Source organism: Amblyomma mixtum, chromosome 5 (assembly GCF_055824585.1).
Source record: "Amblyomma mixtum isolate Tamu chromosome 5, ASM5582458v1, whole genome shotgun sequence".
Lineage (NCBI taxonomy): Eukaryota > Metazoa > Arthropoda > Arachnida > Ixodida > Ixodidae > Amblyomma > Amblyomma mixtum.
This window is the reverse complement of record NC_143016.1, coordinates 144960839-144983434: the sequence shown is the minus strand read 5'-3', so window position 1 is coordinate 144983434 and position 22596 is coordinate 144960839. Positions and strand designations below refer to the sequence as shown.

General features: G+C 51.8%; 1 protein-coding gene across 1 annotated transcript in view; it reads left to right on the top strand.

Moving 5' to 3' along the window:
* LOC149343983 (uncharacterized) overlaps positions 1-22596 on the top strand; it is a 135390-nt gene that overhangs the window by 47710 nt on the left and 65084 nt on the right. The window contains exons 6-7 of the mRNA XM_089547118.1: positions 1136-1159; positions 4857-4974. Of these exons, the coding sequence (XP_089403244.1) occupies positions 1136-1159; positions 4857-4974 (142 nt within the window). The remainder of the gene's footprint in view (positions 1-1135; positions 1160-4856; positions 4975-22596) is intronic.

Here is a 22596-nt window from a genome sequence, read left to right as displayed (position 1 = left end):
CAGTGATTCAATGTTTTTGTCGGGTAGTACCCGCTCTTAAGTCAGATTTTTTCATTGTAAAGTTCGTGAGTATGCCACTTATGTTAATCAAAATAGCCTTCATGCTTAGAAGACAGAGAGTTTTAGCAGAGCGGGTTTACTGTCCGCTCCGCTCGCAGTTCCCAGCGGAGCCACAGCGGAGCGTCGCGCAAGAGTAGAGTTTTAGCGCTGCGTCTTCCCCGTCCGCTCAAGCGAGGCGACTCGTTGCGCCTACTAGTGGTGGTAACTGGACTTGCCAGAAAATGGGTATAAGTAAGCCTCTCTGATATATGTATAAATAAATAAATAATAGCTGTTTACGTTTGCTGTATGCTTTCTGGTAACAACAGTGCTTTGGTTTTAACAGTGAAGCTTTGGTATTACAAAAAAAAATAAATGTCTGCCACTGCGAGAGCCAAGCCAAGACCACGCAAGTCACCCCTCGCAGTGTGCGCGTGTACGCATTTGTAGCGTTGTCTAGCGTGTGCATTCATCCTGTACAGTGGTGAGCAGCCTTGTCTAGAGCGCTTGAGCAGTGCGCACTTGGTAACAAAAACCGAAATTAGAGAGCAGCCCCTCATTACAGGGCAAAGTTTACGTGCCTGCTTTCTTTACGAGGCTATCTGGCGCTACTTCCGTGCAGGCGTTGCAGCTGGACCCTAGAGGCTGCCACAAAATCTGGATTTGTTTGCAAGGAAGTGCACCGCCCGAGCGCTCTAGACAAGGCTGCTCACCACTGTACGCGTGCGATCGTCGATCGTGATCGAGTTGCGTTCGCAAGTTATCCGACACCGCCTGCAACCTGTTCGCCATGCCAAAAAGTATCCGGCAAGACCCGCTCCCTGCTGTCACAGAAGTAGCGCTGGCGGCCGCCGTGTTGAATGTTTACGTTTGGTTCGGCTAGCGCGAGTCCAGAAGGCTTTGCGCGAGGCCCGCTCGTCGGGCCGCTCCGGACTCCGCTTGGCTCGCGCGGGAGCGGGGCGGAGGAGCCGTTCCGTTCGCGCGCTCCCGCCTGAGCTTCGCGCATGCGCATTAGCGCTCCCGCCAGCTCGCTGAGGGGAGCGAGCGCACAAACCAGCTCAGCTAAAACTCTCTATTTTTTGCTCACTCTACGCAGACAAGCGGTTGCCAGGAGCGCGGGGTAAGTATTTACAAAATAAAAACATTTTTCTTCCTTTTGGGGGGATAAATACATATCCGTCTGCGTCATGTCGGAGACTGAGTCATGCTTAGTTCTGCGTCTCCTGCTCTGCGTTACATATGAAGAGATTGAGGAGGAAAGGAGAAGGGGGATGATTGAAAGCTGAAGGCAGGGCAGTCGCTGTAAACACCACCTGCGACGACTTGCACGTGGAGGCTCCACAGAGATGCCTGGGTCAGTGCCGAAGCTAGCCATTTTTCGCCTTAATGGCCTTCCTGATGCTATCGCAAAAAAAAAATCGCTAAAGTTATGATTATGTGTCGACACGAATAAATCCGAGAGGCGCAGAGGCCGCTGTTCGGTAGAGCCACGAAGTCTATACCGTTCACGCTCGGCTTCAAGCACGGCCTGATATTTCCGTTGGTCAGGCTATCGCTCGCGATCAGGGGTAGTAAACTTCAGCCGATTTATGTTTAAACTATGTCGGTGTACCTGCTGACTATAGAACTCCAGTTAAAAAATGAACGTTAAGTTGTATGTGCAGCCTTTGTGCTTTATTCTTGAAGCGCGTGCAATAATAATCTGCCAAAATGAGCCTAAATATTCACCGCGGGTTTGTATGGTTACACATTTCCTTTCTTTCTTTCTTTCTTTCTTTCTTTCTTTCTTTCTTTCTTTCTTTCTTTCTTTCTTTCTTTCTTTCTTTCTTTCTTTCTTTCTTCCTTTCTTTCTTTCTTTCTTTCTTTCTTTCTCTCTCTCTTTCTTTCTTTCTTTCTTTCTTTCTTTCTTTCTCTCTTTCTCTCTCTCTTTCTTTCTTTCTTTCTCTCTTTCTTTCTTTCTTCCTTTCCTTCTTCCTTTGTTTCTTTCTTCCTTCCTTTCTTTGTTTCTTTCCTTCTTTCTTTCTTTCCTTTCTTTTTTTATTTCTTTCTTTCTTTCTTCCTTCCTTCCTTTCTTTCTTTCTTTCGTTCTTTCTTCCTTTCTTTCCTTCTTTCTTCCTTCCTTCTTTCCTTCCTTCGTTCCTTCCTTCCTTCCTTCCTTCCTTCCTTCCTTTCTTTCTTTCTTTCTTTCCGTCTTTCTTCCTTTCTTTCTTTCCTTCTTTTCCTTTCTTTCTTCTTTCTTTTTCTATTTTCTTTCTCTATTTCTCTCTCTTTCTTCCTGTCCTTGCTTCTTTCTTTCCCCTCTATGACGCGCAATTTTCTCCATTAAACGCAGGGTCACAGCATGGGCAAGTCAGGCACTAAAGAAACGACAACGGTCGAATTGTTTAAGGCACTGCAAATGAAGCAGAGCTCCTTTTGCTCTCGCTGTTCGCATCTCGCTCGGTGTTAAAGATTTGTTGTGCTCTCTTTTTTTTTTTTCTGCGCCGCCTCGAGGCGCGACAGAACACTGTCGTCCAACGAGTGGAGTGGTGGCGAAAAGTGATACCAGTGGCGAGCATCCACGGATGTCGTAGCAAAAAAGTAATTGCGGTAGTTAACAGATTATAATGTGTAAAATAAGTGTTTTGGTGTTAATTATCCTCGAGCATGAATTCGAGGTGAGAGAATATGCGAAGACACTAAATCCATGTTGGAAGGGCTGTTCTGCTTGACGCATGTCTCATTCCGGTACCGAGCTCTGCCATAGTCTACGTTTAATTTTAGTGCAGGGAACCAGATTGCTGGGATGGATCGCGGCCGCATCTTTTCGATTGAAGTCAAACGTAAAAGCCCTCGTGCGTGGAGATCTGGACGCACGCTAAAAACACACTAGCTGCTAATGAATTCCATGAACTCCTGCACTTCGGCGTACCAGAGGACCTCAGTGAGAAGTTCTGGTACAAACATACCCTAATTCGTGCAACCACAAAAGTCGCTGAACGCCGCGCCGGTTCAACCAGCCCGCTAAGGCCGGCTACTCCTGTCTTACCATTTGGCTGTTTCAACAAGACGACACGTTACGCATCAGCGCCGTTGAAACTTCACGGCGCTATAACATAAATAGCGCCGTGTTTTAACGTCAGCCTCACGAGAACTAGCATCGCGCTGTTTGGACCAGGTGTGGTGGAACGTGTGGCGTGGTTGCGCCATATAGATTTAAGAATTTTCTCTACACAGGCAACCTATAGATTTGGGTCGATAAAATCTATAGATCTTCTCTAAACAAATTCTGTAGAAGAGTCTGTACAGATTACAAACCTTGTAGGCAATCTATAGATTTATAGCGATGCAATTTAGGGGACTTGTCTGTTAGAACAGAATTTTATCTGTGAGCACAAAAAAAGAAAAGTCAATAAGAAGGCAGAGGTGCCTAAGAAATATACAGAAAGTATATAAACTACTTTTCTAGTGCAGAGCGCTGCTCGGTGCAGATACTCGTGCTCGGGAAGAAGCAGATAGTCGAGACGCGCGGGTACTGGAACTAGCGGCGCTTCAAGTCACAAGAGGAGGCACTATGAAACATTCCTGTTTGGCCGCATTTTGTTCAACCAACTGGCGCGAACATTCGGAGCTGAGTCTGGATGAGCGCTTGGCGCTAACGCATGCAGCCAAGAGGCACCGTAATGCTGCGAATGCTGCATATAGACAGGAGGGCAGTAAAAACCTCAGGGTTCATCCTCTCCACCTCGCTTCCTTGATGTGCTCGTTTATTTGGCGTTGGACGGGAGGAACACGACCGGACGATGAGACACAGACGAACAGAGGAAGTGATCTTTTATGAAAGCTTGAAAAACGGTACAGAAACTAACAAGCAGAGTAGGAACCGGAGTTTCGCACTCAGGTACCAAACTGACGCAAATTTACGACTTGCCGAGAGCTGTGGCCTGTTGAGCTCCTTCGATGAAGCCTAGCCGAGAACCGCGTAATAGCATGCAGCATGATCTTCAACAGCCAACTCCTGAACTTCTAGAAGCGGGCGACGGCGCTGAGAGAGGGAGGTGGCGCTGCACCAAGCATTAAGCTGCGTCTCCTTCACCGGCGTTGACGAGAAGGCTGGAACTTTCTCAAACGTATCTCTACGCTCGCCGCCTCGCCAAGGCTGCGCGGAGACAAGAGCCCGGACCCTCGAGAACGTGCCGGAAAAGTCCCGTCTTTCTGTTCTCAGTGCGGCGTGCTCGTTGCAAGCGCCTAACGCTCGGTAAGGCAGCCTTACAGGGTCGGAACACACAGACGTGCGGCGGGTCCAGTGGAAGAGGTAATGCGCTAGAACGCCAGCCACAAACACGGAGCTCGACAACATCGTACCCATTCCAAGATCCAAGTGCGTTTGCGTGCCGCCTACATCGTGGCAAAGTAATGTCGGCGCGAGCAGCCTACACGGCGGACCACCGCAGTTGCTGTTGAAATTCCCGTCATGCGTTTCAGCTGTCACGTGACCTCTTGCCCTCTGTTTTCTGCTATCTCCTCTTTTCCTCCGGCTTTCTAATCCCGAGTCCTACTTTTGAGTTCAGCTGGCTGCTGGCAAATAAAAGTTTTTATTCTTTCTGTAGTGTTGCGAAACTGCACTGCTGTAAACGCGGTAACGAGGAATGAAGAGCTCCAGTGCTTTCCATGCGCCGAAATATATTCATACGGGCTACGAAGCGTGGCCTTCAGCCGTCCCCATCGAGATTATGTTTAGGGTATCGGCCTGAACGAAATGCCGTTTGCAGCAGACTCACTGAGCGGAATCAAAACAGAAGGTTTTAAGTGCCTCACCTCATGCTAACCACTTGCAGGCCGCAGCGCCTCCAAGCGGAAAACCTCAGGAAATACACCAATGAGAGAGTCATTCTCAAAACTTCCAAGCCGATCCAGGACTACAAGTACTTCAGCGTTTTCTCCAAAGACAAAAAGGTATGCATGCTTTGTACTAGGCTTGTTTTTATTGCATTGCGCTTACTGACACTGGAACCCTGTTTTGGGGTTTCGGTGAGAAAAGGAGCTTATGTACAGGAACACACCGACAAAAAATGCAAACTAAGCACGCGTACTGAAACAAAAAACAAACAAATAATTAAACAAACAACTGGGTGGTTGGTTGGTTTATGGGGTTTAACGTCCCAAAGCGACTAAGGCTATGGGAGACGCCGTAGTGGAGGGCTCCGGAAATTTCGACCACCTGGGGTTCTTTAACGTGCACTGACATCGCACAGTACACGGGCCTCTAGAATATCTCCTCCAAAGAAATTGAAAACCAGAAACATAAATACGTATTACGGAGTCAGAGAAATTCGAAGTGAACCTACACAGTAAAGCAGCAAAGAAGAGCGAAGCCTTACTTCATCGATTGGGATTATTAGGTGAGGTGTGAAGGAATCGGTGCCTTGTAAGGCGTAGCGGCACAGCATCGCTCTGGAAATGAAGTATCGCGAGAAGCTCTCCTCCTGTTTAGGGAATGGCGAACCGCTCCAGTCCTATCCCCCGGTGACAGCTACCCAGGGCGACGCAGTAGTAGCAGTAAGCCACGGATTTCATGAACTGAAATTAGACAGAGAGCCTAAGCTCGCAGATTGGGTGAATGTCGCGCCGCCTATCAGAAGTAAAATGAACAATGTACAAGTTACGAGCTCCTAGGTGGCGTGTAACTGGGCTGGGGCCTTAGAAGAAAACCAGTTAAGGAGACCCGCAATAGAAGTGCCTTGATATATTATTCGAAATGGTAATTTAAAAGCTAGTGCAGAGAATATATTTCAATGCTTCTGAAGATAAGGACGATGAAGATGAGAAACGGCGAAAGTTTAATGTGGAGCTCCCTAGGCGGCGCCTCCATCTGCGAAATCTACTAAACCTCGCGAATACCAGACGGGCGCAGATGGCTCACTCTGTGCGTGCGCACTTCCGCATGTCCAACAGGTCCATAAGGCTCACTTGGGCAACATCCTTTTCTTGTTTTGTTCAGGGGCTTCGGTTACGTAATGCCGCAAGTCAGATGCCAACCGCACCTTAGAATTTCCTTAAGTTATCTTTATTCTGAAGACAAGAGAGATCCGTCGCAGACTATCAACACCAACACTCCTGTTTGGTGGCTAAGAGGGCAGTAAGCTGCACTCAAGCGCACTCCGTGTTAAGAAAGGGAGTGGGCCAGCGGCGACATTACTCCCTTTTTACACCTTCATGTCTTTTATTGCATGAAACGGAGTTCAGTATTTCTTCATGGAGTAAGATAGAACCTTTATCTAAAGTATACAGTACAGGTAGTTGGGTTTTGCAACGCGTGGTGCGACTCTCAAGAACACCTGCACGTCTTGATATGCGGAGGGATAAGAAGGCGACGCTGTCGCACTTTCAAGATATGAAGGACCCTGAGGATGCAAAACGGACAACCACACTGTACGACTCGAAGACAAGCACTGGGTTGCGTATTTTCCCAAAAGGCTGCATTTATTTCACTATTTTCTTTGCGCCTATCATACGGGAGTTCTTGTCGAGTCCTATGTACTCTTGGGGGCTAACTTCTGCGTCTATTACTCCTTCTTTCCTCCCTGCCACTCACTCACGGCGCGGATTAGACGTGAGTCGAGGAGTGAGGCAGTTACTGTGCCTTTTTTATTCTAGAAGTTTAGCTTTTTTTTCTCCATCTCCCTTTTTCCCTAGCGCGCGAGAGAGCGTAGATAAAGGCCGATTCACACGACGGTCCGTTCGCCCGCGGTCCTCGTATCACGTGTTCATAGGTAAGCACATTGAGAGGCGCGCTGTCGGCCCACGGCCTGGTCAGCGCGCCTCTCACTGTGGTGGCTCATGAACACGTAGCGCGCGGGCCGCGGTCGAACAGGCCGTCGTATGAATCGATCTTAACCTAGCGTTGTACAAAGGCTGTTGTGCCTGCTGTGGAGGCTATGCGTGGACATATGTGCAGTATATGTTTTGAAAAGTTCACTTTATTTTAGTCAGCTGGATGCCTTATTATTATGTATCTATGAGCTTCCTTGGCTTGTGAGTGTCCGGACTCAGGAATGCTAAATTTCACCTACCAAATTTATACAATCTATAATTCATAGAAAAAAATTAACAGCTTTTCGGCGGCGTGATTCGCAAGAAATTTGCAGAATTAGAAGCTCTTTTTTTTTTCATGACCCGACACATCACACACACATCGTTTCATGTGCCTTTAATGCACGATTATTCATCTTTGTACTTGTTTATACTTGCATGCTTATTTTACCCTCGAGATCATGATCTCCCATGTGTCGCGACGTACTCTCCGAAGGTGTTACTGTTCGGCTCGCCAGTTTTTAAGCCGCCCATTGATGGTCCCGCTTCCATGAGGCCTACTCACAAGCATTGAAAAGCGCCGTTTAACCCTAAAGCGAAGTTCGTGCATAACCACTTAAACGGAAGTGCAGATGCCGGCGCGCACTCGCCGCCCTGATATTTCCGGTCGTCTTCTCAGCTCACTTTCCACATCAACCTCTGCCTCTAACTGCAGCCACATGCCGGGTTGTTGCCGTGGCAACCATCCTTAAGTTGCGCATTCCTCCTTCCACGGTAGCCACCCTCTGGTTTCTTGAGGTTGCAGCCATTTTCTTGCCTCTCCCTCCATTCCACTACAAGTAGAGGCGGGGATGCTCCTGTCTCTTATGAAACTTGCAACTTTGGCAGGTGGTTGCTTCAGGGGGTATTAGTAGCCGCAGTATTGATCAATTTTATTGCAAGTGAATGAACTTGCGGTTCGTCGTGTCCTAGCGGGAGGGGCCCTTTGTCCAGAGCTCCTGTGGCCTCGTCTGCCGGTCGGGCCCGGTTAACTTGCTGTCGCTGGGCATTTTGTGCGGTTGAGGAGGGGGCATCCTCCGTGTTATATTTACACCCCCAAGGAGTGTGGTACTGATCAACGCTGTTTTTGCAAGCATGGCGGCCGGTTATGGACGCTGGAGCGGAATGGAAGTGAAGAATAGGGCCTGCGGCCTCAGGAATACATAGAAGCCGAAGTTTTGAAGGCAGTTTTCTGATTTTGCACTGCACCTGTGATGATGTCCCTGCGAGAAAATTAACCAACTTGATCCTAGAACATTTTGCAAGTTATAAAACGTCATATCGAAGGCGCTGTATAATTAAAACACCGCGTTATGTTTGCGCGAGGGTTAGTGCTAACTGGGGCAAACGAACGGGAGCGCTGCAGTTTTACACACTTATAGGGAAAACTTTAAGGATCATTTTTATTATTTTTACAGAGTACCATAGAGGCAGCGGTTTGTCAACAGTTCATTAGTGCGTTGAAGAAGTGTGTGAGAAAGTATGTTGCCCCATTTAGAAGGTATCTTTTTAAAACGCCGCGATAAATTTGTCTTGTGAAGCCGGGCGTACACCGAAAAGGATGCTGTCCCGTATCGCGAGAGCTTCCAGTGCAGTCCGATAAGCTGTCACATGGGATTCATTTCCTCACTAATCATAATCAGCCTGACTGCTCCTACTGCAGGGCAAAGGCTCTCCCATGTCCCTCCCATCAACGAAGTCCTTTGGCAGTGGCGGCCACCTTATTCCCGCAAACTTCTTAATCTCATCCGCCCACATAATTTTCTCGCGCCCCCTGCTACGTTTGCCTTCTCTTGGAATCCACTCCGTTACCCTTAAGGATCACCGGTTATCTTGCCTTCGGATTACATGGCGTGCCCAAGCCCATTTCTTCCTCTTGATTTCGGCTAGGATGTCACCGCGTTTGTTCCCTTATCCACTCCGCCCGCTTCTGATCTCTTAACGTTACAACTATCATTTTTTTTCCATAGCTCGCTGCGTTGTTTTTAACTTAAGCTGAGCCCTCTTAGTTAGCCTCCACGTTTTTCCCCATAGGTGAGTACCGGTAAGATACAGCTGTTGTAGACTTTTCTCTTGAGGGATATTGGCAAACAGCCATTTATGATCTGAGAGAACCTGCCATATGCGTTCCACCCCATTCTTATTCTTCTAGTTATTTCCCTCTCATGATCCGGATCAGCGGTCACTACCTGCCATAACTAGACACATTGTCTTACTGCTCCAGCACCTCGCTATCTATTGCGAACTGCTGTTACCTTGCGAGACAGTGGAACATTACTTTGGTTTTCTCCATGCTAATCTTTAACCCCACCGCTCTGCTCTGCCTGTCTAACTCATTGATAATGCTTTGTACTTCATCTCCTGAGTGACATAGCAAGGCAGTGTTATCAGCGAACCGCAAATTACATAGATATTCTCTATTAACTCTTATGCCCAACTGTTCAGATTTCAGGTCCCGGAATACCTCCTGTAAACAGGCGGTGAATAGCATTGGCGAGATCGTGTCTCCCTGCCTGACACCTTTCCTATGGGAATTTTATTGCTGACTTCATGGAGGACTATGGTAGCTGTGCAATCGTTATATATATATCTTCCAATATTTTCACATAACAATCTTCTACACCCTGATTCCGCAATGCCTGCATGACAGCTGAGGATTCCACTGAGTCAAACGCTTTCTAGTAATCAATGAAGGCAATATATAGGGTTTGGTTATATTATGCACATTTCTCTATCACCTGACTGGTAGCGTGAATATAGTATATTGTCGAGTATCCTCTACGAAAGCCTGCCAGATCATTTGGTTGGTTGAAGTCCAGGGTTGTCCTGGTTCTTAGTAAATACCTTCTAGGCAGCTGAGAGTAAGTTAATCGGTCTAATTCTTCTGTCCTTGGCGTTTCATTTCTCTTGAATTAAGATAACTTTAGCGCTCTTCTAAGCTCCTGGTACGTTCTGATTACAATAACGTTCTGATTACATTCGCTACTGTATAGATTTGTGTAAAACTCTTCGGCTACTTTAACTATCTTATCTATGTTGCTAATAACATTGCCCTCTTTGTCTCTCAGCGCATACATCTGGTTTTCACATATACCTAGTTTTCTCTTCACTCCTTCTAGGCTACCTCCGTTCTTTAGAGCATGCTTCATTTTTCCCACGTTAAACTCCCTTATGTTGGCTACCTTGTGCTTATTTATTAACTTCGATAGCTCTGCCAGTTCTATTCTCTATGTGGAGTTAGACTTGCTCATGCTTTGGCGTTTCTCAATCAGATCTTTAGTCTCCTGAGATAGCTTGCCATTATCCTGTCGAACCATCCTACCACCTACTTCTGCGTCACACTCCATAACGATAGCTGTGAAATTATCGCTCACTGTTTCAACATTACGGTTGTCTTCTTCAGCTAAGTCGGAAATTCTGTTCTGCAGCGAAATCCTGAATTCCTTGTGGGGATTGAGCTTCTTGGGCTACCCGGGTGTGCGCGCGCATCCGCCGTTTCGTTCGTTAGAGCGACCCCCCGTGGGGTGTCCGCGAGCGGAATGCGGGCAGCCACGCTGCTTGTCGTCCCGCTTCGACCTCGCGTCCCCATTGGGTCACTCCGAGTGACAGTTGGGGACGTTGTTTCGGCTAGAGGCCCCGAGCGGGAAATGAGCGGGGAGATCGCCACCGACTCGGGCAGCAGAAAGGTGCGTAGAGTTTGGCTCCCGGGTGCCCCGGCCTTTGCCGGGGGCCCAAGAGCGCGGGTGCTATAACGTGCGCGCCTAGTATGTATGCTTGAGTCCAGCCCCGAACCTCCGGAGCCATGTAGCCCGCATATGCGGCGCCGACGCGCTCTGGATTCGGAGGGGCCTGATTTGGCTGGTTCTCCTTCATTGCCGGCCATTGCCGGCGACGACGCGCGATAAGCATCGACGTGCGACCTGCGTCGTCAAGATGTGCTCCGCGTATACCCCACCTCCCTTGTGTTGTGTTGCGCGCGATTTAACCCTTTGGTTGGCCGCGCCACGCGCGTACGTAGTCTTTGCTTTGCGCGCGCGGCTCCGCAGGCCCGCTTTCGGGTGCTGCGGCGGGGCTATGGGTTGTACCGAGGTCTGGGGATTAGTGCAGTGTTATGTAATGCAGCTTTCTGTGTAATAAACACTTGTTCTCTCAAATAACTGCGCTTTCCTTCCTTCGGAGCAAGAGCGCACGCGCGCACCAAACGCTGGCAGTGCCCTCAGTTTGCTCTGGCCCGAACCCGCGATATGTGGGCGAAGTGCTACCTAAATAGCACACCGTCACTCGGGTGATGACGATTCCACATCCTATACTTTCCCACTTAACGCCAACTCTTTAATAGCCTTCCGGTTCACTAGATTCCTCCGTTCCCTCTTCAAATCTAAGCTAATACGAGAGCTTACATTTCGGTGGTCGCTACAACGGACCTTTCCGAGGACCTCCACATCCTCTACGATGCCAGGGTGAGCGCACAGTATGAAGTCTATTTGATTTTTATTCTCGGCATCGGGGCTTTCACACATCCACTTCCTCTTTGCTAGTTTGCAGAAGAAGGTATACTGTCGTTCAAACTAGACAGCCTAGGCAGCATTACCTGAAAAATCACCAATTCTGGAGCGTAACTAGGGACTGTAATGCGTGGAACAGGAAAGGATCTGGGGCAAGAGGTGAAGTTTTCGGGTTTTTTAATGTATCAAGGCGTGTCATAGTATCGACGTGAATATTTTTGGTTTGTGAGCCTGACCGCGAATCCAGTGTATTGGCAAATGACATATTTATTTTGTGCAGAGCTGATGAAGGTTTGCGGTTTACGGAGGCGTAAGGTCCCAGACCGACTCAGGCTATGAAGCACACCGTAGTGAAGGGCTCCGGAAATTTCATCCTTGCGTTCTTTAACGTGCGCGGACATCGCACAGTACACGAGCCTCTAGACTATCTCCTGCATCGAAATTTGACCGCCGAGGCCAGGATCGCACTCGCGTCTATTGGGTCAGCAGCCGAGCGCCATAACCACTGAGCCACCGCGGCGGCTGCAGAGCTGATGAATTCATTGTTTAATTTGCAATGAGTGACGAAACGCCTTGAGCTGTTTAAATGCAGCCAGGAAGTCGGAGTAGAGGTAGAGTATATTGAATGCGGGAACGAGAGGAAGGGAAGGAGTGACATTGTGAACCGCCTGAAGGTCCATACACTTGACGCTACAGACCGGGGTGTAGAGATAGGTGTCCGATGGAGTTAGGTTGTGAAACGCTCGAGGGAACTTCCACCAACGGAACCTCCGCTCTGCTTCATTCAGCACTTTCAGTTTGATTCCGTCTGACTCGGTCTGCTCTGTCGTTCCAGCCGAGTGGTCAGACATCCGCTGCTTTGAGTGCTAGGCCTCAAAGGCATTTTCGGAGCGTTAAGTGGTGCTATAGTACTGCGGGCACTCGTCGCATATTAAGCATGAAATGCTTTTAGCTCCCGTTGTCGGCAGTGTGGTGACGTCACGCCGAGACCGAGAGCCATCATCCGGGCACTGAAATCCACTCATCCGGGCACTGAATTCCAGTCATCCGGGCACTGAAATCCACTCATCCGGGCACTGCAATCCACTCATCCGGGCACTGAATTCCAGTCATCCGGGCACTGAATTCCAGTCATCCGGGCACTCAATTCCAGCCATCCGGGCTCTGAAACGAGAACATCCGGGCACCGTACGAGACTTAACGAGATTTAACGAGACTCTCTAAGCCCTCCTACGCGACCGGCATGCAAGCGCCGGTTGGTCTCCAAATGAGACAAAAAATAACTGCTGCCAGTGCCTTCTCAATGTTTATCAAGATATCAGTGGAGCTGTGGGTTTGATAATGCACGGAATTATAATTTCCGATTTCTAATAACGCGTGCAAAAAGCACATAAATGCCACGTTACACTTCGTTGCCATACGTGATCCGGGGGAGAAGCGCTGCGTTCAAAGGGCAAGGCATCGCGCCGAACGGGTGGTGGCGTTCCTCCCTTCCTTTACGGTGCGGTTCGGGTGTCCACCGAGATGGCAGAGAATTACTGCGCCATTTCCTTTCCTCAAAAAACCTTGCGTTCAAAAGGCAAGGCATTGCGCTGAACGGGTGGTGGCGTTCCTCCCTTCCTGTACGGTGCGGTTCGGGTGTCCACCGAGATGACATTAGGCCCGTAAACATTTCATGCTTACTCTACTCTCGTTTACGGGAGAGGCAGATTTTTTTGTTCCCGTTATGGGCTCGTTTTGTAGACATAATTAAATGTTCGCTGTTGCGAATACCGATTTTGATTTCCATATTTTTAAAATCTAGATTCGCTTTCAGCGAGACACGATATATATTCACGTCTCCTAAAAAGGCCAGTTAGCAGAATAATTATTCGTAGAAACTTTTTAGATATCTTTTGAATAGTCTTGTAGCAGTTATTCACAGTCCGCCTTTCGCATAATGCTCCTGTACGACCACTCCCATGCATATTTCATGGTTTTCATGATAAAAAAAATTATATATTCATTATCATCGGCAGCTGCAGCCTGACCACACCCACTGCAGGGCAAAGGCCTCTCCCATGTCTCTCCAACTAATACTGTCCTTTGCCAGTTGCGGCCACTGTATCGCCGCAAACTTGTTTATCTCATCCGCCCACCCAACTATCTGCCGTCGCCTGCTACGTTTGCCTTCTCTTGGAATCCACTGCGTTACCCTTCAGGGCCAGCGGTTATATCGCCTTCGCATTACATGCCCTGCCCAAGGCCATTTCTTCCTCTTGATTTCAACTAGGATATCATTAACTCGCGTTTGTTCCCTCAACCACTCCGCCCTCTTCCGATCTCTTAATGTTACACCTATCAGTTTTCTTTCCATAGCTCGCTGCGTTGTCCTTAACTTAAGCTGAACCCTCTTTGTTAGCCTCCACGTTTCTGCCCCATAGGTGAGTACCGGTAAGATACAGTTGTACACTTTTCTCTTAAGGAATATTGGCAAACTGCCATTCATGATCTGAGAGAACCTGCCATATGCGCTCCACCCCATTTTTATTCTTCTAGTTGTTTCCCTCTCATGATCCGGATCTGCGGTCAGTACTTGCCATAAGTAGGCATATTCTCTTACTACTTCCAGCACCTCGCTACCAACTGCGAACTGCTGTTCCCTTGCTAGGTTGTTGAACATACGCCGCCATAGTTAAAGGATCATCGGTGCCTGCCTCCCTCTCTTCCACTACACCACCTTCTCCATCCTTGACTGACGAGAGCCGCTCCTTCGACCTCCGGCTCGCAATGCTGGAACGCCAGCGAGAGCAGCAGCTCATTTCCCACGATCTACAACAGCAGATACATGCCTTGACTCATACCCTCCAGACAACCACCTCCTCTCTTACCTCCCAGCTTATGAAGCTAAATGAGCACCTTGCCACATTCACCACTCTTTCCTCCAGCGCCCAGGTCGTTCCTTTGGCTGACCTTGTCGAAACCACCACACAGGCACATCACACTCGCTTGGTTCATCTGGAAACTTCGGTTCTCCGGATTCTTACCACCCTCCAAGCACAATCAAAGCAATTGCAATCCTTCACTTCTATACTCCAATCCGTCCATGAGTCACTGCCCCCGGCAAAAATGAAGGAACGCGTACCATCACGAGCCTCTACCTCTTGTGGGTTTCTAAGTGGACACAGGCCACCACCCACCGCGGGTTCGAGCTTCGCGCGAGGCAAGGGCCCCGATCAGCCGTCACCACACACACACACTGGGACACCGATGCGGTGCACTCAACCTCCGCTGGGAGGAGAGCGATTCGCCGCAAAGAAATAGGCCTCCAAGTTCACAAAGGAGACGTTTATTCACGTCGTCCTTCAGCAGTACACACACACTCAATCGTCACCCCGTCCCGGGGGCGCGCGAGGAGCAAGGCTCCGCTGTGCGCACGAAGCGACTCGAGCAATGCGCGCCGCTAGCACGCCGCTGCAGGAGAATGTCCCCGAGGCAGTGCTGTGATCCCTCTCTCGTGTCGACCGTTGGGCCGGTTGCGAGAGAGAGTGGGCAAACAACGCAATGTACGCCTGTCGGAGGTCGCTGGACCCCGCTGGACAGGCTCGAGCCGCTGCAGGTCAGAGGACACGTGCGGGCGAGCTCGAGTATGCACTGGTCCGAACGGCAAAGGCCGGCACGGACAAAACAGTTGCGTACGCACCTTACGCTGTCTCGGAGGGATCCCCCTCTCTGGGCCCCGCTCGGACGGTCGCGCGGTGCGCGGCCGCCCAAAGCTGGTCCCGAATTCCCGCCAAAAAGCGCCAATGGCAAAGGCCCTTGGGGAGCCGGGGCGGAGCTGTGGCTAAATTACAGTGATTAGTCACCCAGCCGCCTCTCCACCGCCTGAGGCGGGAGCAAGGGAAAGAGGAGAAACAACGAGGGAGGCCGGCACAGCCGCGCAAAGGCGACGGCGGAAAGCAAGGATTCCCACATCCCCCTCTCCTTAAATGCCCTCCTACCCATCGGCAAAGCACGCGGCCAAAATAAAGAAATCAATACACAAAAAAATAAGCTACACTTCAGTTCCAAAATAAAGAAATGAATACACAAAGAAACTAGCTACACTTCAGTTCCAGCCAGAAAACAAAGGGAAAACAAGGCAAACAAACAAACACTGGCATACGCTTCAATAAATCAAAACAGCTTGCAGATTATATACACGGTACACAAGGCGATGTGAATTCAACTGTACAGCTATGTGACAGGTGGATGTCAGCCCCAAAGTTCGATGGCGCGGCCTAGTGGGCCAGTCAGGGACTCACCGCTCGCAGACTTCGTTGTTGAACGGGTTGGGAGGGCCGACGACTGATGGCGGTCTTATTTCCGTTGATGTAGGGTGCGTTGATGACGACGGGGCCGCGGCAGAGCACTGACCTCGCGCCCTTGGACACGACATCACGTTCGGGCACAAGACAGTTAGTGCACCTCCTTCACGCCGGCTCAAACGGGCGCGGACGTTCGGCGGCGTCCTGATGTGTAACCTTGGCCACAGCGAGGGGTTCTTCTCATCCTCGCGCTCACGCAGAAGAACACAACGGCACAACTCACAGGCGTCGCCTTGGCTCATGGTTACGCGCGCACACAGCCACAGCCACAAACACTCATACACCGGCACGTGCGCGGACGCTGGTCGACGACAACGACCCCCCCCCCCCCCCCCATCAGAAGCGTCCAGAGGCGCCGCGGCGAGGGTCAAAGGGTGCACTTTCCGCCCCCCATCGCCCCAAACGCCCCGCCAACTTCCCCTCCATACGGGCCGCACAAACCTCGCACCGCGACACACGGCTCTTTAAAGAGCCAACCACCCAAAGTCAGGCCGGAAATGAGAAAAGGCGCGCTGTACAAACGACACCCATCTTTTGCTGCTAGAAGATAAGAGCAAGCATGAGCGGGCTGAAGTTTGCCTATGTACATCTCGGTACGTTAGAATAAACACAGACGAAACAAGCAGGAAACGAAAGTGGCTAGAAAACTGACTAAAACAAAACAAATAAATAAACAGATAAACACACAAGGCTGGAACTGAGCATGCTGCAAAAAAAAAATAACACACCGTGCTTCGCCTGGGTAGGGCCTGACGAGAAAGCTCGCCAGCTAGCTGAGGCTGCGTGCCTTCGGTTGCGGAAGAGTCCGCCGTCCGGCATCAATCACGCCGGTGACCGTCGCCTCAGATTGTACCGGTGCTCCGTACGCTTGCGTTCCGCAGCACCAGTTGTGCCTTTGCGCTTGCCTTTGATACCAATGGGTACCGGCGCAAGCTCGTCAGACCGTGACGCGTAGGCCTTCAGGTCCATGAACCCCTGCTTGCTCCTGGGGAAAGGCCCCATCAAATCGCAGGTGGCCATCTGCCACGGACGCACAGTGTCAATCGGTTTCATCATTACAGGCGGCTTGCCGCCCCGTGACTTCACCGCTTGACAGATATGGCAGGAACGGCAATAGCGGAAAATGTCACGCTTCATGCCGGGCCACGTCACCGAATGGCTCAGTTTTGCAAAAACTTTGGAGCCATTCAAATGACCGGCCAGTGGTTCGTCATGAGAGAATCTCAACAGTGCGCCTCTCAGACTTTTGGGGATAACCACCTAGAACGGGTCGATGGACTCGTCATCGGTGGCTATGTATTTCAGCACGAGCCCGTCATGGTCCAGCAAATATGAATCCCCGGGGTTCGCCGCGACACACGCTGGCTTCTTCCCCCCTGCGCCCGCTACAATACAAGTAGCGTCACGGCGCTCCGTCTCCCTGAGACCGTCGCTCACCTCGCGACAAAAGGGGTCATTTTGCTGGGCTTTCAGTAGCTCTTACGGCTGAAAACGATTCCATTCATCCCAGAGGGGAGCATGGTCTCGTCCCCACTCAGATTTGCAGCCAAAATTTCCGTTCGCGTCGGCACCTCCGAGGCGCTCACGAAGAGCTTTGCCTCTCGTCCGCTTTGCGAAGCGCTGCTCGCCTGGTTAGCGGAATGGGTTAACCCGTTTGCGGGTTCCCCCTCTTTGCCGCCCGGCGGCTCGTCCGCTGTTTCGCCCCCTCCGCCTACAGGCGTCAAGGCGCCGCTGGCGAGTGGGGCACGGGATAGCGCGTCAGCTACCACGTTTGTGCTCCCCTTTCGACACTGCACGGAAAAGTCGTAATGCTGTATCAGGAGAGCCTTGTGCGCCAGCCGACCCGCAGGCTCGCGGAGCCGCATCAGCCAACTGAGCGCACTGTGGTCTGTCTGCACCACGAATTGCGTTCCATCAAGGTAGACGTCGAATTTGCGCAGTGCAAACACGATGGCGAGGCACTCCTTCTCGGTCACGGAATAATTCCTCTCCGAGGGCAGCAAGGAGCGGCTGGCAAAGGCCAGCGGTTGCAGCACGCCATCGAATTCCTGTAGGAGAACTGCTCCTAAACCCAGATCGCTCGCGTCAATCTGGACTACGAACTGTCTGGTCAGGTCGGGTAGCCTGTGCTGCGCTGTCTCGGCAATGGCACTAGACAGGAGGCGAAAGGATCGCTCTTGCTCGGGCTCCCATTGCCACGCGGCAGTCTTTCCCAAGAGCTTGGTCAAGGGTGCCTGCACGCGGGCACAGGACGATAAAAGTTGGCCATTCCCACACAATGGCGTAGGCCGCGTACGTCCTTGGGCGCGGGAAATTCGAGTATGGCTCGAAGTTTCTCCGCATCTGGCTCAATGGAGCCCCGGCCTCAGCGACTGCGCCCCTGCCTCAGTGGAGGCTTGGGCGGGTTGCACGAACGAGGGAGGCAAGGCTCCTAGTTCGATGAGCGGCGCGGTTTCCGCAGGGAACCGGGCCAGCGCCTCGCCGTTTCCAGAGCAGAATTGACTGCTCGCGGGGCACGGCTGCTGCTGCTCGAAACTGCCGGTTGCGGCAGCGTGACACGAACTGCTTTCGCACTGGGCGGGAAGATTGCACAGCTGAGGCATGTGACCACCGGATGCACCGCAGGGTGCTCCCGATACAGCTCCAATGGCGGCTGCGTGGTCGACATTTTGGGTTGTGTCGCCGCAAAACCCCAATGGGGCCGCGGCCAACCACGGTGTCTAGCTATTCGAGGGAACAGCAGCCAGAGGATAAAACGACGCTACAACTCCGTAGGGAGCCGACATGTAGCTGCCAAGTGCCCCGCTGGGGGTGGTAGACATTGTGCGCAAGCGTGCTCGGCAAGGCGACCTGCTCGGCTAATGTGCCATCAAAGGCGTAAGCGCCAATGACTTAGCACGTTGGGCGCCAGTTGTGGGTGTCTAAGTGGACAGAGGCCACCAACCACCTCGGGTTCGAGCTTCGCGCGAGCCAAGGGCCCCGATCAGCCGTCACCACACACACACTGGGACACCGATGCGGTGCACTCAACCTCCGCTGGGAGGAGAGCGATTCGCCGCAAATAGGCCTCCAAGTTCGCAAAGGAGACGTTTATTCACGTCGTCCTTCAGCAGTACACACACACTCAATCGTCACCCCGTCCCGGGGGCGCGCGAGGAGCAAGGCTCCGCTGCGCGCACGAAGCGACTCGAGCAATGCGCGCCGCTAGCACGCCGCTGCAGGAGAATGTCCCTGCGGCAGTGCTGTGATCCCTCTCTCGTGTCGACCGTTGGGCCGGTTGCGAGAGAGAGTGGGCAAACAACGCAATGTACGCCTGTCGGAGGTCGCTGGACCCCGCTGGACAGGCTCGAGCCGCTGCAGGTCAGAGGACACGTGCGGGCGAGCTCGAGTATGCACTGGTCCGAACGGCAAAGGCCGGCACGGACAAAACAGTTGCGTACGCACCTTACGCTGTCTCGGAGGGATCCCTCTCTCTGGGCCCCGCTCGGACGGTCGCGCGGTGCGCGGCCGCCCAAAGCTGGTCGCGAATTGCCGCCAAAAGGCGCCAATGGCAAAGGCCCTTATGGAGCCGGGGCGGAGCTGTGGCTAAATGAGTGATTAGTCACCCAGCCGCCTCTCCACCTCCTGAGGCGGGAGCAAGGGAAAGAGGAGAAACAACGCGGGAGGCCGGCATGCCGCGCAAAGGCGACGGCGGAAAGCCAGGATTCCCACACTCTCCACTATCATAATGGCGTATGGCGAGCACCTCGAGATTGGGCAGTGGACCTGCCGAAATCTTTGCCACAATAAGACTCCCCTCCACCAGTATCTACTCAACCGCCCCTCCTTGCCTCATTTTCTCCTTCTCCAGGAGACCCGGACGGCCCGCACTGCTTCAGGCTACCGCGCCTACTATGGCACTACGGCCACACCACTTGCGACTATTTATGTACGCAGTCACGTGCTCGTAGAGCCAGTTAACATCATCCCCTCCACCCTCCTTGAATATTTAGTTGGTGTGGTTTATTACCGCCCTTCTTCCCGCATCTCAGTCGTCCTTTCGTCTTTTTACAACACCCCTGTCGCTTCCTCTTTATTCTCTGGTCTGGGCAAAATCCTCAACTCTCTTTTACCTCCCATCTCCTCTTTGGTGGTGACTTTAATGCTCAGCACACACTCTGGGGCTACCCACAAACCCTCAAACCCGGCCGCCTCCTCTATTGTCTGGCCCAGGAAACCTTCTTAATACTCCTGGCTCCCCTACTCGAGCGGGACCTGCCTCACAACGCCCCACGACACCCAACCTCACTTTCTCTCGGGGTTCACTTTCCTTTCACTGGCAGGTGACAGCCGAAACTCTTCTCAGTGACCACTTTCTCATTCACATTACCACCTCTCTTTCCCACATCCCTCGCTGTCATCCGGTTATTCACACTGACTGGCAAGCTTTTCGCACTAATGTCGCCTTCGACTCCTTTCAATCCTACGACGACTGGACGTCGCGCATCTCTGCAGTGCTCACGTCCAGTAGCCGTCGCGTTCGCTCTCGTCACCCAATCCCAGACCCAGATCATTACCTTCTCCGTTTATGGCGTCGCCGTAAACGTCTTCAACGCTCCTTTCCCTCCCAACCACACAATGGCCAACTTTCCTCCCGGATCACTGCTCTGCGGGCCGAGATCGTCACCCACTGCGCCTCCCTCGAGCACTCTCGTTGGAGTGCTCTTTGTGATGGCCTTGACTCTGCATTGCACTCGCGATCCGCATGGTCTCTCTTTAAATCCCTCCTTGGCACTAAGCCTGCCCTTGCTCCCACTCTAGCTAAAGCCCTCACTCAGGGGACTCCGAAGTTTTTGATCAACTCGCCTCTCTCTACCTCCCGCCCCCTCTGACACCCTCCTACCCGGTGTACTCAGGTGGACCTAACCCCCATCTGGGCCAGTGCTTCACTCTCCGGGAGCTCGAATCTGCTCTTGCTGCTAATGCTACACGCTCGGCTCCCGGTCAGGATGCCATTACATACACCACACTTCGTAAACTTCCTGACTGCGCCAAAGAATTCCTCCTTCAAACCTACAATGAGGCCTTGGAGAGCAGCTGCTTGCCGAGCTCCCGGACATCCTCCCTTATTTCTATGATTCAAAAGCCGGAAAACCTTCCTCTCTCTCTAACCTCCGCCCAATCTCCCTTACGTCATGCGTTGGTAAGCCACTTGAGCGAATGGCTCTGACTCGCCTCTAATTTTCTTGAGGCACGGGAGTTCTTCCCCCATTCTCTCATTGGCTTCCGACGCCGCGTCTGTCCCCTATACCCACTAAAATTCACGCACTTGTGACCGTCGATGCTCGCAAGACCTTTGACGGTGTTTGTCACGATCACATCCTTTCTCAACTCGCCTCTTTGGACTGTGGCTCTCCCATGTACTCTTATATCCGCTCATTTATCTATAAACGTGTGACTCGCTTTCGAGTAGACACCCACTTGTCTGACCCACACCATCTCACCCGTGGCACTCCTCAAGGTGCTGTTCTCTCTCCTACCCTTCTAAATCTCACTATGGCCCCTCTCGCCTCCCAGCCAGCTGAAATTCCCGACCTGCATCATATATTTTACGCCGATGACATCACTCTCTGGTGTTGATCTGGCCCTCCCGGTCACGTACAGCACACCCCGCAACGTGGCCTAGATCTTATCGACTAATTTCTCACCACCGCTGGCCCCTCTCCTGCTCGTGAGAAATCCGAGCTTCTCCTTCTCAACCATTCCTCCTACCAGTGCTCACACAACCACTTCGTCTCTTTCCACCTTTCTGGCTCTCCCATTCCTGTCGTCACACAGTGCAAAGTTCTTGGCTTCCCTTTGCATGCGGCCAAGAATGTGCAAGCTCTCCACCGCGCTTTCACCACCTGCCACTCGGTAACTCACCTCCTACGGCGCATGGTCACTCGAAGCTCAGGTCTCCACGAGGCTCACGCGTGCGGACTTGCAAACGCGCTGGCCCTCAACAAGGTCTTGTACTTTGCACCCTACGCTTTCTTCACCCAGACTCAAAGCTCTTGAGACTGCCCTTGTAGGCCTCTACAAGGCAGCTCTCAACCTCCCTATCACTACCTCTACCACTAAGCTCTTTCCCACAGGCCTCTTCCGTCCTTTTCGTTCTCTTCTTAGTCTCCATCGTGACTCGCAGCTTGCCCGGCTTTCCCTTACCCGTTAGGGTCAGTGGTTATTGACTCAAGCGGGTATCTGGCCCATTCCAATCCCCCCTTTACCTCTCCTATTCCGATCCCCGCTCCCAAACTTCGTATCCTTCCCCTCCCGACCAACATGTCCCCCGTCCTGCACGCCGGCCGTCGTCATGCGGTCGCGCAGCACCATTCCCCTCTGTGATATCCAGGGTGTAGCCTACACGGATGCCTCCATCGTGGCTCCTCGAAGTTCCTGCGGATACGCCCTGTACCATCTACACCTCCCTGCTCCTGAAACCCACATCAGCGGGCCGTGTCTACACCCTCCAGACGCATTGTCCCTCGAGGTCCTCGCCATTGTACATGCCTTCCTGTCATTTGCCCTCCTTCCCTCTTTCCAAAAGCACACAGTCTATTCAGACTCACAAGCCGCTATACGCCACATACAGAAACGCACCCTGACCCCTCCTCTCCAACAGGAGGTCGATCGATCGGTCTCGGCACTGCAGCCTTCCATCGTTTTCTTCCGCTGGGTCCCTGGGAATTCAGGGATTGACGGCAATGAGCTAACCCATCAGCTCGCCCGCGACACACTTTTCCGGGCACCGTTGAACCCCTGGCCCAAGCCCTCGGAGGACGGTGGGAGACTCACCCTTCGCCGCACCATAAAAGAGGTCTACCTTGAGCTCCGCCTCGACAAACGCCTTTACC